The 23,564-nt window shown below is 39.1% G+C and overlaps 1 protein-coding gene across 1 annotated transcript; it reads right to left on the reverse strand.

Annotated features, from left to right (window-relative positions):
* Positions 1 to 467: 467 nt before the first annotated feature.
* On the reverse strand, positions 468 to 23,564 carry LOC133833080 (uncharacterized). The gene is made up of 3 exons (XM_062263338.1): positions 23,169 to 23,564; positions 22,801 to 23,085; positions 468 to 493 (listed from the first exon to the last, which is right to left on the reverse strand). The coding sequence occupies exons 1-3, from the start codon at positions 23,473 to 23,475 to the stop codon at positions 468 to 470; spliced, it is 618 nt and encodes a 205-aa protein (XP_062119322.1). The 5' UTR covers positions 23,476 to 23,564.

Raw genomic sequence — 23,564 nt, forward strand, 5'->3', positions numbered from 1 at the left:
AATTTGGGACGTTACAGTTGTAACCCTTCTCTCTTTGAGTGTATTTTTCCCAACACATAAACTACCAAGAATGTAACGCCCTGGTTACCCCAGAATCGTTACGGTGAACCAAAAATTTGACCCGCAACCTGAGTCCTTTGGTTAAAAACGTGCTCTAAATGTTATTAACAGGCTAAGGTGAAAAACCAACAAAAGGAAAGGATATGTTTTATTTAATACATAAAACTGTTCATGGGCCCACAAGAACATTTACAAGTTATTTACAACTCAAAAAGGTCATTACTGTTTTAAAATTACAAACTCGCCGACCTAAACGGCAAAAATAGGGTAAACCCCCTAGTTCCTCTGAGAACTCCTTGACCGTGGTGGTCAAGCGGCCGCATATGTACACATCACCACCTAAGCTCTCCACTCAAGCCTGGGTGAGTTTTTCTTTCCCTTTATCTGCACCACATAGCACCCATGAGTCAAAGCCCAGCAAGAAAGCACAATACTGTACACAAACATTGTCAAATGATTATCATTATAATCACACAGAGCTTATAGCTCTTAAACAGATGAGTGAATATCACTTGAGGTTCTGGTAAACCATAATGAGTGACTAACAAGCAAGTCACTAATTTAAACAGATGAGTGAATATTGGGTAAGTCACTAGCTTAAACTGATGAGTGACTGCTGGGTAAGTTACTAGCTTAAACAGTTGAGCGACTGCTGGGTAAGCCACTAGCTTAAACAGATGAGAGACTGATGGGTAAGTCTCTAAACTTAACAGACGAGTGACTGATGGGTAAGTCACACAAGCGCTTTTAATTTTTATCGAACTTGAGGTCGGTCCGACATTAACGCTCTTCTGAGTCATTTAATGCAGATGTCAATTAGATCTAATCTTTATTGGCTTGCGTTGAACACGCTGTTGTGGTTTTATGCCCTAATTAAAACCCAAATTCTTTGTAATATCATTTTATTATCAATAAAAGAATAGAAATCATTTTTTGACTTGGTCAATCACTTTGCTCACATATTTTATTTTCATGATTATTTGTTTAATATAAACTTCTATTAAATCCCGAGCATATAGCTAATCTTATTTATAGTGACGTAATCACAGTGGAATATAAATATGATTATATGTTCAAAATAAGTTAGTCCTAAGATTAGTCAGTGCACCGGATTTACACTGACTTGCCAATCTACGATATGATCTACTTACACATTACAGTGTTATGTTCTTTCTAGAACATTAGCAAAGTAGATAAGATCGGATGTATTTGTTACATCGGACAGGACCGATATTGACAGTTGATAAGATAAGTAAACATACCGTTATTATCTATTCTAGTCATATCATATAGTTGACCATAGGTCAATTCATTCTCAATTCTGAGTGGTTAGTATTCTAACTGATTGTATTATTTGAGTTCTTTGACTTGTTCGTTACCAGCTTACCCTACGGACTAGCCCATACTTACATCTTGGGAACTTGATAGTATAATTGAGTAGGAGTGTTAATCATAGATACGAACATCTATAGTTTCTGATGAAGAAGTGAAACGATGGTTTCCTTTTAGTTTGGTTCAAAGTGTTAAATGATAGAGATCTCATTTCAGTAATTAAATTAGTTTACTGAAATATCATTTACAAGGAACTAAGTGTTTTAAGGATAAAATACAATGAGGGGTAAAACAGTATTTTAGTCCTATCTCATTGTAGACCGTCTATAGAGGATTGAGTGAAAATTATGGTTGTAACAATGGATAATTAATAGCGTATCTATATTTGTTATAGAGCGTTCTATGAATTCAAGAGTGCAATTCCAAGTCTATAGTGGAGTCACGAGGAATTAATAAGTTAGTAAATTTATTTGTTAGATTTATGATAACTTATTGGAGCTTGATTTCATAGGCCCATGGTCCCCATTGTACCTTGGATAAAATCATCTAGATAGTCTCAATTAATTGATTTAATCATCAATTAGAATTATCAAAGTTGACCAGGTCAATTTTGGATAGTTTCACAGAGTTGTGTAATTTTGAGAAGAAAAGAGAAATTATGGCATATTTATTAATTAAGATAAATTGGTATCTAAATTAATAAATAAGTTTAAATCAAGGTTCAAATTATAAATAATTAATTTGATAAAGGATTTAAATAATTATTTAATTAATTAAATCAATAGAAAATAATATAGGCCTTGATTTTAAGTCCAATGGGCTTATAATCAAATGGGAAATTTCACGGGCCTATAGCCCATGATAATTTCGACCTAGGGCTTCAAAATAGCTATTATTTTATTGATTTTTTAATTAAATTAAATGGCCTAATTGAGTCTATAAAAGGAGTGCTTATAGAGAAGTCAAAAAAAAAAAAAAAAAGTTTGATAAGTCTTAAGTAAGATTTTTTGATAGTTTTAGATTCTCTCTAAACACAAGTCCTTTTCTAAGTCACTTTGTTATTTTCTCTTCTTCTCTCTATATCTATCTCATGTGTTGAGAATTGCCCACACTAGTCTAGGTGGTTCTAAGGATACATTGGAAGATTGTGAAGAAAATAGAAGATCGGTTTAGTTTCTTGATGATACTCTGCGACAGAGAGGATACAAGAGTTAGAGAAACTAAAGGAATGACTCTTAATTCCGCTGCGTATACTGTAAGTATTATATTATTTGTTTATCTTTGAATTCAATTTTAGAAACATGTTTTAGGCTATCTTGTATTAATTTGTTTAATATTAGATATACATGAAAATAAATAAAGATCATGTATACGCTAATCCTACAACTGGTATCAGAGCCTTTGGTAATCTTTATTTTCATGCATGAACATGTTTAAAATTGGATTATTTGATATGTTTGAATAATTGGATGGTTTTCATGTTTTTATGAGCATATTGATTTTATGTGAATTTTATCAATTTTTAGGTTATTTTGTTGTGTTTTCTATGCTATTAATTTTTATATATGTTTTATTTTGTGTAAAACATGTTAAAAATTAATTAGAAAATGGTTTTGGTTTGAAAAATTGCTCAAAAATATTTTTGAAAAAAAAAATTTGCACTGGCTCCCATGCGTGCGCGCACCGCACACCAGCGCGCACCCCAGCCTCGCGCGCACGCCACCAGCAGCCAGAGCACTCGAGTGAACAGTACCCGATACGGTTACTGTTCATCCAGATTTTTTTTTTTTGAAAAATAAATAAAATTAAAATTGTAGAAATTTATTATGTATAATCAAAACCTAAAATATCTTTTTTGTTTTATCATTTAAATTTTTTAAAATAAGATATTTTGGTTAGTTGAGATTTAAATAATTAGATATTTTCTACAAACATTCAAATTCAAATTTAAAAATAGACTAACAACTTAATTTTAAATCTGTTAATATATTAAATATTAGAATTATGATATCAGATATTTAAGATATTTTCATTTAAATTCTTGATTTTGTTTTATTAAATCTTTATTTGAAAATATAATTATCTTTTTATTCTATACTTTTTAATATTTAAATTATTTGAAATTTGAACATTGTTAGTTAGATATTTTTATGGATATTTGAATTTGTTTAACTATTTGAGATATTTTAGGGTTGTTATAACTATTTGTATTTTATTATTTTTAAATGGTTAAAATATTAGATAATAGTTGTAACAACACAAGATATTTTTTTAAAATAGTTTAGATATTGATTTTAAAATTTAAAATTGGTTAAATTTTGAAAAATATCATTTTTTTCAGCCAATTAATAAAATATTTTTTTTAATAAATGAGATTTAAATTAACTTTGGTTAATTGTTGATAAATCCTATTTAAATTAAATTAATATTTTTTTTCAAATTAACCTAAAACCAAGTTGATTGTTGATAAATGAAATTTAAATTAACTATTGTTAATTGTTGATAAATTTCATTTAAATTGACTTATTTTTTGTAAAATTTTAATTAATTTGAATTTTTTTGATAAATTCTGGATAATTAATTGTGGTATTTTTGCAAATGAAATAAATTGTGCTATTTTTGCATAAATTCATAGTATTGCTCATATAGTAACATGATTAGGCCCATCCAATTATAACATGTCTGTTTGCACTATATGTGGTATTTTTGCAATTAGGCTTAGATGCATATAGTGGCCCATATGTTTGTTAGATATATGGTATTTTGTCAAATCAAATATTCATAAAATGATAGGTTTTATTTGGGCCCATTATAAAATGTAAAGTTTAAATTCCTCTCTTGTGGGGGATTCCACTTGTGAAGGCCCATTTGCTTTCCATGACTATAGTGGGCCTAATCAATTAATAACAATTAATAAAACGAAGATTTAAATTCCTGTCTTTTGGACCTTGTATGGAAGATAGGGGGCCTTTGTAGTGGGAACGACATACTGGACCCAGCCCTCCTCCATACAAGCCCAATTGTTAAGGCCCATTTACCTGAGTTGGACTTAATTGTATAGGTTCATTATATTAGTTAAACCTAAATATTGATTAGCAACAAATTAATTCTAAATTAATTGAATTTGTTTCAATGTGACACTTTAGAATTAATAAGAAATTATAGGACTTTGGTTTTAAAAATTTTAATCTATTTAATTTTTTCTTTTTTGGAAAACCATAGTCATTAATTTTCTAAAAATAAATAATAAAAATACTATTTTTAATTTTATAATGAGCTTATTTTAAGAATTTTATTCGATCTCCACCATTGGTTTAACATAGTCAATAACTTAATGGGGCCTCGAGGCGCTTTGATTCGTCCCCTTACGGAAGGTGTTCATTAGTTATTTTGACAAGGTTAGATTTCGAAAGATAGATAATTATAGATCAAATTCTACTAGACTCACCCCTACGGTGACTACTAGGACTAAATCTATGATTATTGAAACCGTGGGTCTAGCTCATAAAATAAGAGATTTTGTTTTTTTATTTTGATCGAATAGTAGGTTGTTAATAGTGGTGTCCATTATTAAATGAGTTTACAACTCTATTTAACTAGTGGTATTTTTGACTCTCGCTAACCAGGACAAGGATATCATAGATTAGTTAAAAACCTAAAGAAATAGAGATATGATTGTTTTTGGTATTTTTTTCTCATATCTTACATATTTTTGGTATATGTTGTGCTATTTCTTGAAATTTGTGTGAATAGAAGTTTTATTGAGCAAATGTGATTGATTTCTATTTTATTGATAATTTATAGTTTTAAGTTAAGTAGTGTTTGTGTCTACTCCCATCCTTTCTCAACTTTTGATGGAGAAACTCACTGGAGAAAACTTCCTTAATTGGAAGCAGAATATCAACATAGAGTTGATTGGTGACAACTCTGAATTCGTCATGATTGAGGAATCCCCAGAACGAGCACCGTGTCTGCACGTTAGTGATGGCACTGTCAATGCTCGTGATGGTTCCATAAATGCTTGGATAGCACCAACTCTGCACATTCGTGATGGCACCGTAAATTCTCGGATGGCACCGTGTTTGCACGTTCGTGCTCAACTCAACTATGGTCTGACGCAGCTCATGAACGAGCTTCAGATTATCGAACCTGTCATGGGTGGACCTAGTAAAGAAGGTGAAAATAAGACTACTGATGTTGCTGCACATCTAGCTAAGGCTGAAGCTAACCAAGCTTCGTCTTCGAAAGCTGGAAACAAGAGGAAATGTGGACAAATAAACAACCCCAAGCCCACAAAGGCTACAAAGACGAGTGCACAACCAAGTGCACAGACGCCTAAGGGGAAGAACATGAAAAATAAGAAAGGTAAAGATAAATGCTTTCACTGCAAAGAGAAGGGGCATTGGAAACGAGATTGCCCTAAGTTTCTAGCAGTGAAAAACAAAGGTAATGATTATAGTTCATTTATCTTGGAAACATGTGTTTTAGAGAATGATAAATCCATTTGGATTATTGATTCTGGAACTACTAACCATGTTTGTAACTCTTTACAGCTTCTTGAATAGTGGGAAAAAGTGAACGAAGGCGGCTTAAAGCTTAGAGTTGGGAATAGAGCGTTTGTTAAGGTCCAAGCTAGAGGAAGAGCTCGCCTGAAGTTCGGAAATAAATTTTTAATTTTAAAAGATGTATTTTTTATTCCTGATTTTATTAGAAATTTAATTTCAGTTTCCATGTTGCAATTAGAACGATTTGTTATGACTTTCACAAGTTTTAATATATCTTTTTCTTTCAATGGATCACAATTGTGTATTGCATGTTTGGAAAACGGGCTTTATATTCTGCGACCTAACGAACCCCTCGCTCTTAATAATGATTTATTCAAAGTAGCTAAACCTAGGACCAATAAACGTCAAAAGACCGATAACAATAATATGACGTATTTATGGCACTTAGACTAGGTCACATTGGCTATGATAGGATTCAAAGACTTACAAAGAACAGACCTTTGAGGGAACTCACCTTAGGTGAATTACCTGCCTGTGAATCTTGTCTAGAAGGCAAACTGACCAAGCGTCCATTCTCTGCAAAGGGCGATAGGGCCAAAGAACCACTTGGTCTTGTGCATTCAGATGTTTGTGGACCTTTGAATATACAAGCCATGGGTGGTTTTGAGTATTTCGTCACTTTCATTGACAATTACTCTAGATACTCATGTCTTTACCTAAAGCATAGGAAATCAGAAACATTTTCAAAGTTTCAGGAATTCCTAGCAATGGCTCAGAACCAATTAGGTAAAAGGTTAAAGATCTTGCGATCTGATAGGGGTGGAGAATATTTGGATATGCAGTTCCAAGATCATTTAACTGAACTTGGGATTTTATCACAACTTACTGCCCCAGGTACTCCGCAACAAAATGGTGTAGCGGAACGCTGAAACAGAACTTTATTGGAAATGGTTAGATGCATGCTTAGTTACTCAACTCTACCAACTTCGTTCTGGGGACATGCAATTGAAACCGCAAATGACATTCTCAATGTCGTTCCATCAAAATCAATCCCCAAAACACCTTTAGAACGCTGGAATGGTCGTGAACCTAGTTTACGCCATTATAGAATCTGGGGGTGTCCCGTCACGTCCTGAGGAAAAAGTAGGGAAAGCTAGAACCGCGAACTGAAGTTTGCATGTTTGTTGGCTATCCTAAAGGCACTCGGGGTGGACTTTTCTATAGTCATTTAGAAAAGAAAGTGTTTACTTCTACAAATGCTACTTTTCTGGAAAATGACTATGTCCAAAACTTTAAACCTCGCAGCAAAGTAGTTTTAGAGGAGATGGTTAAAGAATTGACTCCAACCAATGTTCCATCATCATCGACGCAAGTCGATGATGAAATTCCCACTCTTCATGTACAACCGACCCAAGTCGATTTAAATGAAGAAAGTACCACTATTCCTAAGCAAACAGTCACGGAGCCTCGTCGTAGTGGGAGGGTTTCTAGAAACCCAGTTCGCTATGCTTTGGATGGTGAAACCAATATGGTTGTTTGTGACACTAGTGATGATGATCCATTGTCTTTCAAACAGGCAATGGCTAGCCTTGAAAAGGAACTATGGCTCGAAGCCATGAAACAGGAAATGGAGTCTATGTACTCAAATTCCGTCTGGGATCTTGTGGAAGCACCTAGTGACTTTAGGGCCATTGGGTGCAAGTGGATCTACAAGAAGAAACGAGGTGTTGATGGAAATATCGAGACTTATAAAGCTCGATTAGTGGCAAAGGGTTATACCCAAAGAGAAGGCATGGACTATGAGGAAACTTTTAGTCCGGTAGCCATGCTCAAATCCATTCGCATCCTCCTATCCATAGCAGCCGCTCTCGACTATGAGATTTGGCAAATGGACGTCAAGACAGCTTTTCTTAATGGAAAGCTTGACGAGGTCATTTATATGGATCAGCCAGAAGGATTTAAAGTATCTGGACAAGAAGGAAAAGTTTGTAAGTTAAATAGGTCCATCTATGGACTTAAGCAAGCTTCTCGTTCCTGGAATCTTAGGTTTGGTGAAATAATCAAAACCTATGGCTTTGAACAAAATATTGATGAGCCCTGTGTTTACCAACTGAAGGCAAATCAAATAGTGGTATTCCTGGTTCTTTATGTAGATGATATCTTACTCATTGGAAACAATGTTAAGAAATTATCAGATGTGAAGAATTGGCTGAGCACTCAATTCCAGATGAAGGATTTGGGTGAAGCAAGTTATGTTCTAGGTATCTAAATCATCAGGGATAAAAAGAACAAACTTTTAGCTCTATCTCAAGCAACTTACATTGATAAAGTGCTTGAACGTTTCTCAATGACAAATTCCAAGAAAGGGCATCTACCGTCCTGCCATGGAATTCATCTTTCAAAGAAGCAGTCTCCCCAGACTCCTGAAGAGGAAGATGCAATGAGAGAAGTTCCTTACGCATCTGCAGTTGGAAGTCTGATGTATGCCATGTTGTGTACTAGACCAGATATCTACTATGCAGTGGGAGTAGTGAGCAGGTATCAGTCAAACCCAGGACCGGAACATTGGATAGCAGTTAAGCATATCCTGAAGTATTTGAGATGGACTAGGGATTATATGTTAGTCTACAAGGGTGGTGTTCTGAACCCTGTAGGCTACACCGATTCAGATTTTCAGACTGATGTCGATGACAGAAAGTCTACTTCTGGAATGGTGTTTACTCTTGGGGGTGGAGCTGTGATTTGGAGAAGCGTAAAGCAGTCTGCAATCTCAGATTCCACCATGGAGGCTGCGTACATAGCTGCATCAGAAGCAGCTAAGGAAATAGTCTGGCTAAAGAAGTTCTATTCGGATCTTGGAGTTATTCCAGAAATGGATAAACCGCTTGTGTTGTTTTGTGACAATACAGGAGAGATAGCCAACTCGAAAGAACCTCGAAGTCACAAGAGAAGTAAGCATATAGAAAGGAAGTATCACATTATTCGAGAATATGTGGCCAGGGGAGATGTGAAGGTTATGAAGATTGCAACTAAAGACAATCTTGCGGATCCGTTTACAAAGACACTACCAGAAGCTACATTTGATAAGCATATCAAGGAGATGAGATTAGTAGAATTAAGGCATTAGTTTCAATTAGTGCAAGTGGGAGTTTGTTGGGGTTTTATGCCCTAATTAAAACCCAAATTCTTTGTAATCTCATTTTATTATCAATAAAAGAATAGAAATCATTTTTTGACTTGGTCAATCACTTTGCTCACATGTTTTATTTTCATGATTATTTGTTTAATATAAACTTCTATTAAATCCCGAGCATATAGCTAATCTTATTTATAGTGACGTAATCACAGTGGAATATAAATATGATTATATGTTCAAAATAAGTTAGTCCTAAGATTAGTCAGTGCACCGGATTTACACTGACTTGCCAATCTACGATATGATCTACTTACACATTACAGTGTTATGTTCTTTCCAGAACATTAGCAAAGTAGATAAGATCGGATGTATTTGTTATATTGGACAGGACCGATATTGACAGTTGATAAGATAAGTAAACATACCGTTATTATCTATTCTAGTCATATCATATAGTTGACCATAGGTCAATTCATTCTCAATTCTGAGTGGTTAGTATTCTAACTGATTGTATTATTTGAGTTCTTTGACTTGTTCGTTACCAGCTTACCCTACGGACTAGCCCCTACTTACATCTTGGGAACTCGGTAGTATAATTGAGTGGGAGTGTTAATCATAGATATGAACATCTATAGTTTCTGATGAAGAAGTGAAACGATGGTTTCCTTTTAGTTTGGTTCAAAGTGTTAAATGATAGAGATCTCATTTCAGTAATTAAATTAGTTTACTGAAATATCATTTACAAGGAACTAAGTGTTTTAAGGATAAAATACAATGAGGGGTAAAACGGTATTTTAGTCCTATCTCATTGTAGACCGTCTATAGAGGATTGAGTGAAAATTATGGTTGTAACAATGGATAATTAATAGCGTATCTATATTTGTTATAGAGCGTTCTATAAATTCAAGAGTGCAATTCCAAGTCTATAGTGGAGTCACGAGGAATTAATAAGTTAGTAAATTTATTTGTTAGATTTATGATAACTTATTGGAGCTTGATTTCATAGGCCCATGGTCCCCATTGTACCTTAGATAAAATCATCTAGATAGTCTCAATTAATTGATTTAATCATCAATTAGAATTATCAAAGTTGACCAGGTCAATTTTGGATAGTTTCACAGAGTTGTGTAATTTTGAGAAGAAAAGAGAAATTATGGCATATTTATTAATTAAGATAAATTGGTATCTAAATTAATAAATAAGTTTAAATCAAGGTTCAAATTATAAATAATTAATTTGATAAAGGATTTAAATAATTATTTAATTAATTAAATCAATAGAAAATAATACAGGCCTTGATTTTAAGTCCAATGGGCTTATAATCAAATAGGAAATTTCACGGGCCTATAGCCCATGATAATTTCGACCTAGGACTTCAAAATAGCTATTATTTTATTGATTTTTTAATTAAATTAAATGGCCTAATTGAGTCTATAAAAAGAGTGCTTATAGAGAAGTCAAAAAAAAAAAAAAAAAAAGTTTGATAAGTCTTAAGTAAGATTTTCTGATAGTTTTAGATTCTCTCTAAACACAAGTCCTTTTCTAAGCCACTTTGTTATTTTCTCTTCTTCTCTCTATATCTATCTCATGTGTTGAGAATTGCCCACACTAGTCTAGGTGGTTCTAAGGATACATTGGAAGATTGTGAAGAAAATAGAAGATCGGTTCAGTTTCTTGATGATACTCTGCGACAGAGAGGATACAAGAGTTAAAGAAACTGAAGGAATGACTCTTAATTCCGCTGCGTATACTGTAAGTATTATATTATTTGTTTATCTTTGAATTCAATTTTAGAAACATGTTTTAGGCTATCTTGTATTAATTTGTTTAATATTAGATATACATGAAAATAAATAAAGATCCTGTATAAGCTAATCCTACACACACTAAGGTCGTCTTGACTTATGAGTCAGCATTGTGTGACCAGTGCCCAGTACCACTGCTGAACCTGACTAATAAGTCTCAGCTTCACAGTTGATACTGACACCTTTGCCAAATCTGACTAATTAGTCAGTACCATGCACATGTGAGCAAGATTTGCTAAGCATTCAATAATCAATCCATGTCCACATTTACACAATCAACATGCCTCATGAACAACCATGCATGTCACATTTGGGGTGCATCTTTCTTACCTCTGGTTCGAGCGAGAATATAATAAGAACGACCATTGAGAACGATAAACCTTTTTGTTCCTCAACGGTCACCTGGTCATAACCAATTATGGGATTCCATCAATAAATTGAGTAATAAATTGTTTCCGGACCAAGACCTAGCCTCCGACATCGAATCCCACTAAACCGGGTAGTAGGATCGATCCCGAGGCCTAAGGTTTGCATCCCTAGGTCAAAAACACATTTTTTGCCAAAATGACTTTCAAGCGCCGCAACCCTTCCCCAAAACAGAAATAATCCCCTCACGCCTCTGCCTCAAGCGCCGCGGCCCTTCCCCAAGTATCACAGCCCTTCGGCCCCAGTTCAGCCAATACCCTGGTTTTTCTTCCCTTGCGTTTTCCCTTGGAACCAACCTTTCAAACCAAGCTCAAACACCACTCAAACCTCCAATACAACCCCTAGACTTGATCTATAACACTCCCTCATCAAAACCCAAGTTAAATCCCAACCAAAACTTCCATCAATTCCAACTATCCACAACAAAATCATGAGCTAATACTAAACATCAAAACATAGCATACATGGAAACTAGTGGCTAGAAACTTACCTCAAACTCAGGTTGTGATGCTCTTCAATGGTAGACCACTCTCCCAAACTCCCAAGGCCTACTTCCCAAGCTTAAATCCTCAATAAGTGCTCAAAAATCACAAAGAAGATGAAGGAGGAGGAAGGTATGGGTAAGCTCTTGATCACACTCTGTTTTCTCTTCTGTTTCACAGCCAAAGGTAGTTTATATCTATCCTAGGGGTAAAAAGACCATTACAATTAAGGATTTCTAAAGGCTCCCAAGGGCAATATTGTCCTTTCCAACCTATCTTGTTAATCATAATTAACGCTCTCCAATTCTCGTTATTCTCAATAATCACAAACACCAACAATTTATATCCCGTTACCCTTTAATTCCCGGTAACGCTCTAATCATCAAAACACCCCGAGACTCACCCCGAGCCCCGAACTTAAACCTGTTATGACCAAACCGATAGTTTGTACTCAAGATCATCTCATGCCGAATAACTCGAACAAATTCACATTATAATGTTGCCTTATCAATTAATCACAAACATGCACCCAAAATACACAATTATGTCCTCAATGGGCCAAATTACCAAAATGCCCCTGTAATTAAAAATGTGGACCCCAGATGTATGTATTTAACATCATATTATAATATAATTCACATATACATGCATTTTATCAATTAATGGCATAATTAAACAAGTATGGCCCTCCCGGCCTACTAATCCCGCCATTAAACCATATTAGAGAATTCGGGGCATTACAAAGAAGGTTTGTATATACAACAAATTATTAGTTTTCTTTACAAAACTAATTATTTGTTCATTTCAAGAGTTTCTCGAATGGTGCAGTATTTGCGCTATGTAAAGCTCCAATAAAACTCTGTTAATTTTGAGTTTTAACTAATAAATAGTAATAAAAATATAAATATGTATTTTTAGTGCAAAGTACTTAGTATATACTGCTTTGTTGAATGTAAATTTTGTAGTAAAAATAGAGCACCTTTTTACACTATTTTTAAAAAAAAAAAAAAAAATCTCTAATACATAACACTAATGGCCTCATTAAAATTATATATAAATTTTTTTAACAGTAAGATATTATCTTATGATGGGATAGAAGAATATGTTGAGAATGAATTTAATGGGAAGATATAAAATAAAGACTTTTATAGAGAATAATAGAAAACTCGTATAATTAACTAGTATTGTACTAAATATTACACAATATTGTTCACCTACACTAATTAAATAATACAAAGTACAAAATTTAGAATTCTGTTATTGCAGTATGATTTTGTATAATTCTTGTATTATAATAGAGATTTAGACTTTAGTTGGAGATAATGAAGTGTTTTGGGTTGGAGGTCTAAGAGAATATATTGGGTATTTAATTGCAAATTAGTATTCTACTTTTACTATTAGATATTTCAATTTAATGCATGAGGTTGAAACATGAAAGGATATGATTAAATGATCATTATCATTTTAATGGATTGATTTGCCTAAAACAACTAATACACTGTGACACACACTGTAGTGATAATAATTGAATACTTCAAGGTAGTTTATATTATTTAGGGATATTGACCGCAAAACCCTTATTTTTTACAAGAGTTGCAACAAATCCCCTAATAAAAAAATTTGGTGGCAAATTCTCATTTCGTTAATGATTTGTTGCAAGTTACCTATTTTATGTATTAGATACCATGTAAGCAAGTTAAGGGTCAACTAATAAGATACATGTGACAACACTTTATAGGGTGACATGTCAAAAAATACTTAATTTTTATTTTTAAGAAAATAAATTTAATTAATAAAAAAATAGAAAAAATAAATTTAAAAACTTTTTTCAATTTTAATTATGTATTATTATTTTAAAACATTAAAATAATAGAAAAAAAATAATTAAAACATGAAGACAAACTTAAAATACAAAAGATAAATTTATTTGAAAAACGTTCTTGATTTTTTTTATTTTAAGTTGTTTTAATTATTTTTATAATATTTTAATGTTTTAAAATAATAAAACATAATTAAAATTAAACAAAAATTAAAATTGAAAAAAATTAAAATTTATTTTTTCTATTTTTTATTAATTAAATTTATTTTTAAAAAAATAATTGATTCTTTTTTGACATGCGGCCCTATAAAGTGTTGTCACGTGTGTTATACCCAGATTTCGAGCCGTAGAAAATATGACCTCGAAAGCTGAGTTCGCATTAAATGGTCTCGTGAGGGTTAAGGGTATGCTCTACGATTGTAAATCGGAGCCTGCAAAGTATGGTACAGATCTCGAATATGGTGACCTCGAAATGATCTCGATCTCGAAGGATAGCTCTGTGAGCCCCTCATCTTCAGAAGCAACTTCGGAGCAGGGATCTCGAGCTCGATATGCCATCTCGAAAGAAATGTAAGCTCGGGAAGTGTCAGCGGCTTGCACAATGACGTGAAGCCTTGGAGATACGCAATGACTACCTTGAATATCTACAAGTGTTGTAGATATGGGATATGATCCTCATTTATTAATGTAAATCCCCAAAAATCGTGGGATATTATTTGGTCAGTTATGCGTTTCCTGGTCTTCAGGGACGTTTCCTTTTATATCTGATTATAGGCATTTAAAGCCATTTATTTTATTCACAAAAGAGTAACTACCCAAAATATGTGGGATAGTATTCTGCATCCTTCTCTATAAATAGAGAAGGCATGCACCATTGTAAAGGATGGAATTTCTGATTCTTGAGAGAAAACTCTGGAGAATTCATGCTAAAGGATTGCTCAGAGATAATCTTGAGATTAATAACAGAGACTCGTGGACTAGGCAGATTTAACTGCTGAACCACGTAAAAACCGCGTGTCTGATTCGTTTGTTTGTTTTAGCCATTGTCTTTAATTGTTTGCGTGCTCTCTTCTTTTATCTGTTGACGAAAAGCGGCGTCAACAGTTTGGTGCTTTCATTGAGAGCCTCAAGCATCCATCCCTGAGAGATTCATGGCTACAAACAATCAGAACACTCCTGAAGAAAATTACCCAAGGCGTCCTGGAAAACAGCCAATGGAGAACCCGGACGCTGATGAAAGGAGTGGGTCCTCTGATTCCCGGGGACCACCTCCACAACCAAGGGATGAGGACATGTACTATAACCCTGAGCGTTATGTCCCTATTGTAGAATTGGAGAATCGGCAGCTGAAACAACTGCTGGCAGATGCCAACAAACGTAACGAGGAGTTGACTAGGATAGCCGCGGAGGCGCAGGTGGCTCAGCCCCCACCTCCGCGCGAAGACCGAGCCCCTCCTCCAAGGGACGTGCACGTTCCTCCCCGGAAGCCCCGTGGACGTCCACGAAAAAATGCTAACACAAGGAGGCCAGCTCAGCCTCCAGCACCAACAGAGCCATTTGCTCCTTCTAGGCCTCAGAGGAGTACCCGAGCTCGGGTCCCGCCTAATCCACCCATGGAAGTGCTTACAGGAACTGAGAACAACCAAGCTCCTGTCGAGGCTCGGACTCAGGTTCCTGGTAGCGCACCAAACGCAACCGGCCCATCTCGGGCAAATTCTGGACCTTCCAGGCCGAGGCAAGGACGGCAACCACCGTCACCTATACGGTTTCCTCCGTCTCCCGTAAGATATCCTTCACCTCCCCGCAGGAACGCTCAACCTGGTCGAGATCAGGATCAAGGGCGTACAGGGGAGAGACAAGGAAACGGGGAGACGTTCCAGGGGCGGAAAGGCGCGCCATCCGAGAGAAGTCAGACGTCCCGATCTCGTACTGCAGTGACGAGGCGACGTAGAAAGGATCCACCACGAAATGACCGATCAATGAGTTTCACTAGCGATGAGTCCGGAGAAACAAGGTCTGTCAGTAAACACGACCGGGGTCGTAAAAATACTGGGAATCACAAGAGCCATCCCGACCTACGCAATCACCTGAATCAGAGCAGGGGAAAGGGAGATCAGACAAACCCGGATCTTAGGAATCATCTGAATGGGCGTAGAGATCCCCCACGGAGACGCGAGCCTGGGATCGCGATTAATGACTATCAATTCCAAACACCGCTTAAGGACCCAGTACAAGAAAGGATCGATCAGCTCGAAAAAGCCTTTAGGCTTTTGAAGAATGAGCGAGGAAACGGTCGATATGAGGACTCTGATGAGGAGCTCGAGCCGTTTGCTCCCAATATTTCTAGCACTCAGTTCCCCCAAGGGTTCCGGATTCCTCATGTCCCAGCGTTTGAGGGAAAAACCGACCCGTGCAGCCATCTGAGTACATTCAACACTATTATGAGAGCTAGTAACGTAGGTTACGAGCTCAGATGTAGGTTGTTTCCAACATCATTGGCCGGGCCTGCCAAGAGTTGGTTCGAGAAGTACAAGAGACATTCTATAACTTCGTGGGATCAATTGTCTAGAGACTTCAAGAAGCAGTTCCGGGCTATGGTGGGAGTCAGACCCGAAGCATCCACTTTGACTAACGTCCGACAACAACCAGGCGAAACACTAAAGAGCTACCTGACAAGATTTAATCTAGAGGTCGCCCGAGCTCGTGACGTGGATGACAGCGGGCACTTGATGGCCATCCGAGCTGGTGTTTTACCCGGGAGTGCACTTTGGGATGACATACAAGGGAAACCGGTGAGGTCGATAACCGAGTTTAACAGACGGGCGCAGAAATTTGTTAATGTAGAGGAAACGAGGTCAACACTCAAAGCGACCTCGCAGACCGAAACTACAACGATAAACATTAACTCCGCCTCAACCTCGGTTGACCCTCTAGTTACACAGCCTGCCTCGGAGAATCCTTCCAAGAGAAAAAAAAGCGAGGGAAATAATCCCGAGGCTGATGGAGGAAAGAAGAAAAAAGGAGAAAGATATTTCTCCGTATATAAAGTGCATACCGAGCTCAACGAGTCCCGGGAAAACATATACCTGGCTAATGAAAACCAGGTCCCCTTCAGGCGACCAGATCCTATGAGGAATCAAAAGTCCAAGAGGGACTCCAGCAAGTATTGTCGATTTCATAGGGACACCGGCCACACAACTGATGAGTGCCGACAGCTGAAGGACGAGATTGAAGGATTGATCTCGAGAGGTTATTTCCGGCAGTATGTCAAAAACCAGAATACTGGACAGACTACTGCCAGCCAGAGAGTAGCCGCACTTCCGGCGACACAGAATAATAACTCCCGATCTCGGGATGAGGATAGGCCTCCACCGATAGATGGAGAGGACGTAATAACCATCTCGGGAGGTCCTCATCTCGCAGGAGGGGGCAGAAATGCTCAAAAACGATATGTGAATGAGCTGAAAACAGGGGACGGGTCTCCATATGAACCCGAACCAAGGGCACCAAAAAGCCAAAGGGTTGAGACTCAGCCTATAACCTTCACCGAGGAGGATGCCTCTCACGTCCAGTTCCCTCATCATGATCCACTCGTCATCACCCTACAGCTTGCCAACAAAAGAGTGCGCCGAGTTCTCATAGACAATGGGAGCTCAGTTAACATTCTTTATAAAGCAACCCTAGAGAAAATGGGGCTCTCCCTTCGCGACCTGAGGGCTTGTGCAACCACTTTGTACGGCTTTTCTGGAGAAGGAACCGCTTGTATGGGGTCCATTGAACTCCCTGTGACCTTGGGAGACTATCCAGTCTCGGTGACCAAGATGATGGAGTTCGTGGTAGTAGAGTTACCATCTGCCTACAATGTATTGCTCGGGAGACCCGCCCTGGTCGGGCTGGGGGCAGTTTCATCTGTAAGGCATCTAGCCCTTAAGTTCCCAACTCCAAGCGGGGTCGGGACATTGAAAGGAGATCAACTGGCAGGAAGGGAGTGCTACAGCATTTCCTTAAGGGGAAAGAAACAAACAAGCGCGCAAGCACTTGTTGTCATACAGTATAAAGACGGGACAGTTCTAAAAATTGACGAGGAGATCGATCCAAGGATTGAAGAGAAGATTGACCTCCAACCTTTGGAGGAGCTCGAAGAGGTTCAGCTCGATGAATCTAGTCCCTCGAAAAAGGTGAAGGTCGGGAAACACCTCCTAGACGAATCAAAATAGCAATTAATTTGCTTTCTGAAGAAAAACCAGGATGTCTTCGCGTGGTCCCACTCTGACATGGTGGGAATAAGCCCTAATATAGCGAGCCACGCATTGAATATAGACAAAAGCTTTCCTCCGAAGCAGCAAAAGCGAAGGCAGCTGGATGAAGACAGAAAGAAAGCACTAAAGGAGGAGGTGGACAGGCTGAAAGCAAATAATTTTATAAGGGACGCTTTTTACCCTGATTGGGTGGCCAATCCAGTGTTGGTCCCGAAACCCAATGGGACATGGAGGACGTGCATTGACTACTCAGACCTCAACAAGGCCTGCCCGAAAGACTGTTTTCCCCTACCGAGAATTGATCAGCTCGTGGATGCCACGGCGGGGCATGGTCTGATGTCATTCATGGATGCCTATTCTGGATATAACCAGATTCCCATGCATGCCCCCGACCAAGAGCATACAAGCTTCATTACGGATAAAGGGCTCTACTGCTACAATGTCATGCCATTCGGACTCAAGAATGCCGGAGCAACGTACCAGCGGCTCGTAAACATGATGTTCTCAGAGCAAATAGGGAACAACATGGAAGTTTATGTTGACGACATGCTCGTAAAGTCTCAACTTAACAAGAACCATGTTGATGACCTCGAAGAGTGCTTTGGCGTGCTCAGAAAGTACAACATGAAGTTGAATCCTCAGAAGTGCACTTTTGGGGTGTCTTCAGGGAAATTTCTGGGTTTCATTGTCAACTCTCGTGGAATCGAGGCTAATCCCGATAAAATAAAGGCCCTGATTGATATGCCGTCACCTCGGAAGCATAAAGATGTTCAAAGCTTGACTGGCAGGATGGCAGCTCTGGGCAGGTTCATTTCGAAGTCAACGGACCGCGGTCTCCCGTTCTTCAACTTATTGAAAGGAAGTAAAAAGTTCGAATGGACAGACGAGTGCGAGCTAGCCTTTCAAGAGCTAAAAAGGCACTTAGCCGAACCACCTATCCTATCGAAACCTGAGACGGGAGAAGTACTGTTCTTATATCTCTCAACAACTGAACACGCGATAAGCGCGGTGCTCGTCCGAGAGGAAGAGAGAATACAGAAACCCGTCTACTACATCAGTAAAAGATTACTGGGGGCAGAGTCAAGGTATCCACTGATGGAGAAACTCGCCCTCAGTCTGATCCACTCATCTCGAATGCTCCGCCCTTACTTTCAGGCACATCCTATCCATGTACTGACAGATCAACCATTAAGGCAAGTCTTGTCCAAACCAGAGGCATCTGGTCGACTCCTTAAGTGGGCTGTTGAGCTCGGACAATTCGAGATCACCTACCATCCGAGAACAACCATTAAGGCACAAGCGTTGGCAGATTTTATAGTAGAATGCACCGGTACAGCCGACGACGAAGTAACAACCACGGCCCACGAGCTATGGAAACTTTACGTCGACGGGTCGTCAAATGAAAATGGAGCGGGGGCAGGAGTTATTCTGATCACCCCTGCAGGGAGCAAATTTCACTCTGCATTAAGATTCGGCTTTAAAGCATCTAATAATGAAGCTGAGTACGAGGCTTTACTGGCGGGACTACGAATAGCAAAGGAACTCAAGGCCAGAGCTATACATTGTTACAGCGACTCTCAGCTCGTAGTTAATCAAATCTTGGGAGAGTACCAGGCTCGCGGCACAAAAATGGCAGCTTATCTGGAGAAGGCAAAGTGCGCATTGGAGTTTTTTGAGTTTTATGCAATCGAACAGGTTCCCCGAGAACAAAACTCAAACGCAGATGCCTTAGCTCGCCTCGCCACCTCCGCCGAAAATGAGGAGCTGAATGTTGTGCCCGTAGAGCACTTGTCAGCACCCAGCATTACTGAGCCAGACAAGGAAGATGTGTGCATGATCGAGACAGAACCGACCTGGATGAGCCCGATCGTTGACTACCTCGAAAATGGAATTCTTCCAAAAGATCGAAGTCAGGCTCGGAAACTAATGTATCAACTTCCTCGTTACACCATCCTGGATGGAAGACTATACAGAAGAGGGTATTCCATGCCATTGCTCAGATGCGTGACTCCCCCCGAGGCAAAGAAGATTATTGAAGAAATTCATGAAGGGTTCTGCGGAGATCATACCGGGGGGCACAGCCTATCCAAGAAGATTATACGCCAAGGATATTTCTGGCCAACCATTAAAACGGATTCTTTTGAGTTCGTGAAAAAGTGCGACAAGTGCCAGAGATTCGCCACGATACCCCGAGCTCCACCTTCCGAACTAACCATGTTGACGTCCCCATGGCCTTTTGCGGTATGGGGCATCGACCTCATAGGCTCACTTCCAACTGGCAAAGGAGGAGTAAAGTATGCTGTGGTCGCGGTTGATTACTTCACAAAATGGACAGAGGCTGAACCACTAGCGACCATAACTTCAAAGAAGATCCTAGATTTCGTGGTAAAGAACATCGTATGCCGATATGGAGTGCCAAGAAAGATTGTGTCTGACAACGGAACCCAGTTTGACTGCGACTTATTTACCAACTTTTGTAACAAGAACGGTATAATAAAGAGCTTTTCATCAGTGGCTCACCCTCAGGCGAACGGTCAGGTCGAAGCCGTTAATAAAACTCTCAAGAGTTCCTTGAAGAAAAAGTTGGAAGAAGCAAAGGGACGATGGCCTGAGGAATTACCCCAAGTCCTTTGGGGATATAGAACTACAGCTCGGACATCAACTGGGCATACCCCGTTTTCTCTAGCATACGGCTACGAGGCAATGTTGCCCATTGAGGTCGAAATTCCGACAATTCGAACTCAGATTTACGACCAAAGTTCCAATCATACTCAGCTCGAAGAAACCCTAGACTTGATCGAAGAAAAAAGGGAGGAGGCTCAGCTGAGAAATGCTGCTTACCAGCAACGAACAACAAGATATTTCAATAAAAGGGTCCGAAGTCGAAAGTTCGGAGTAGGAGACCTGATTTTGAGACGAGTATTCTTAGCAACCCGAGATCCAGCAGCAGGAGTACTCGGGCCAAACTGGGAAGGACCATACCAGATAGAATCAGTCATCCGCCCTGGCGTATACAAACTTGCGAGATTAGATGGGAACCTCATACCACGAGCATGGAATGGCGAACACCTTAGACCATATTATCAATAGTGTAGGAAGTGTCGCCCGTAACCATGATTTTCTGTACTTAGTTTGTTTTTGAATTTCAAATAAAGGGTCTACTTTATTTCACATGTAACTTATTTTTATTTTTGCAATCTCTCTTAATTTAATAACTTATGGTCACACTCATAGGATATTAAGGGGGCAACATTGGTATACATACCTCTAGCTTTAAAAAAAAAAAATACAATACAAAAAGTATTTGGATACAACCAAATACGCGAGCTAAGATAGTTCGGACTTAACCGAGTTATCAAAAACAAAAAAGTATTTGGATATAACCAAATACGCGAGTTTAGATAGTTCGGACTTAACCGAGCGAGCTTAGATAGTTCGGACTTAACCGAATTATAAAAAACATTAAGTATTTGGAAATAACCAAGTATGCGGGCTTAGATAGTTTGGACATTACCGAGCTACCAAAAACCAAAAACGTTTGGAATTAACCAGATGTGCAAGCATAACAGGTTTGGAACAAACCAGCCAAATTATCGATCAATGATGAATGGGAGCCTAAACCCGTCACAAAATATGTCGAGATCGAGGCTGGAACATCTTAAAATAGTTTCGAACTCATAACCTCGGAGCTAAGATACTAAGGATGAGGGAAAGTGACTAAAAAGATTAACCAAATCATTTCATATTACATGCCATATAAGTACTTTTCAGTTCATGGTTACAGTAATGTCCGACCTTGATAAATAACGAGGTTGGAAACGGATAAATCGAATAAACTATGCATGAATGCATCGAATTTCGAGCCTAAATCCAAACTATGTTTGTATGCATAAATAAACATAACCGGTCCATCAATTATAAAAATATGCAAAATATTTCGAACCAAGAAATGTAAGTATATAAAAGAATAATAAAGGGAATTGTATCAGCCCCGTGGGCACAAGTTGAAATAATTACAGAAATAATGGGACGCAGCCCCGAAAACTGATCTCCCCGAGGTCAGATTCAAAGGAGAGGAGTCTCCTTGGCCTTCTCAGCATCAGTGGCACCGGACCCCTCAGGACGAATAGCATGACTATCCTCCTGAGCTCCCTCCGAAACAGTACTCGGAGTAGCTTTATCCTTCTCGAGCTGGTCAGCCTCTTCCTTCTCGAGCCGGGCATTCCATCGTTCGAGGAAGGACGCCTCGAGGGGACCCAAAAAACTGGTGTCCAGTTCTTCGTTATAGGCCCACATCCGGTACATGGCTGAATCGACCGCCGTTTCCTTCTTTTCTTTGAACTCAGCAGTAAGGCGGGTTTTGATATCCTCCATGAGGTTGAGGGTGACGGCCTTGTCTTCCTCGAGCTTCTTGTTGGTCTCCCGAAGCTGGATGTTGTCTTTCTTCTGCTCCTCGAGTTCGTTTTTCAGCTTTCCGAGCTCCTTGGCCATTTCCTCACGCTCCTTAACCACTGCCTCGAGCTTAGTATTCACTGCCTTCAGGTCGTCATTCGCTTTAAGGTGGAGGTCCCTCTCCCCTTGGGCAAGGGTCCTGCTCGTATGGACCTCGTTGTTCAGCTCGTAATTAAGCTGGGCAGTGAAAGCAAGAGCCTGAAAAAAGGAAGAAACCATCATTAGCCTCGAGACAGCATGAATGTAAGCAAAGGGAATATATAGGATACTTACCGCGGCAGTGTGCTCGATACTCTTCTCGTACAGAACAGTGCGGTCCCGAGTGCCAGTTAGACACTGCCACTGAGGAGCCTCAAAATTGCCGTAGCTCTGGCCAATCCGGGACATTACATCCGAGATCAGCGTAGACCCGTGAGGACCGGCAGCATTATCCACCACATACGAATCCATATGGGTGGAAATAGTTAGCTTCTGGGCTCGGGAAGCAGAAGGTCTTTTGACGAGCTGGGTAGAAGGCAGTTGACCCGCCACAGGAGGTTGGGATTCAACCACGGCAGCGATATCAGTCTGCGAGGCCGGCGCCACCACAGGGACGACGGCCTGCGAGGGTGGTATCGTCATGGGGACGTTAGTTTGGCCAGTCGACGCAGCAGCAGAGCTCGAAGCCGGCGGGGGAGGAGGAGGCGTTTTCCTGGATCTCTTGGAGCTTTTCCCAGGCTGACTGGTTGTCAGTCCCCTTGCCCTGGGGCGCTTGCTCCTCTTGGCACCCGCATTGTCGATGAGGGCGTCGAGGTCGGAGTCCATGTTGCCTGCACAAGTCATCACAGTGAGTCAGTGAAAGAAATACAAGTTACTCCAACACTATATAGAGTGGTGAAAGAAAAAACCTAACTGGAACTTTCCCCCGAGATCGAGCTTGGGGACCATGAAATTCCCCCGTCTTCAGAAGAGGCGGGGGGAGGGCCTTCCCTATAAGTTGGTGATAACCTCGAAAGGTCCCTATAGTCATTGGTCCCATACTGCACAGCTATCCCATTCCACATCTCGTCTGTGGTATACATAGTGTCGTATTTCCCGAGCCCACTATCAAACCTATGGACACAGTCATCTACCCAACTCCATATATAGAAGTGATATCTATCCTGTGGGCACGAGACTAGTCTATTGGGCCTGTGTTTTAATAAAGTGGGAGACCACATTCGCGAAGTAGGAAGGGTTTTACCTCCATCGGAGTCCGAACCCGAGGCTTCATCATTTGCCTCGTTCCCTGACCGCGGACTTCTCGAGC

This window comes from Humulus lupulus, chromosome 4 (genome assembly GCF_963169125.1).
Source record: "Humulus lupulus chromosome 4, drHumLupu1.1, whole genome shotgun sequence".
Taxonomy (NCBI): Eukaryota; Viridiplantae; Streptophyta; class Magnoliopsida; order Rosales; family Cannabaceae; genus Humulus; species Humulus lupulus.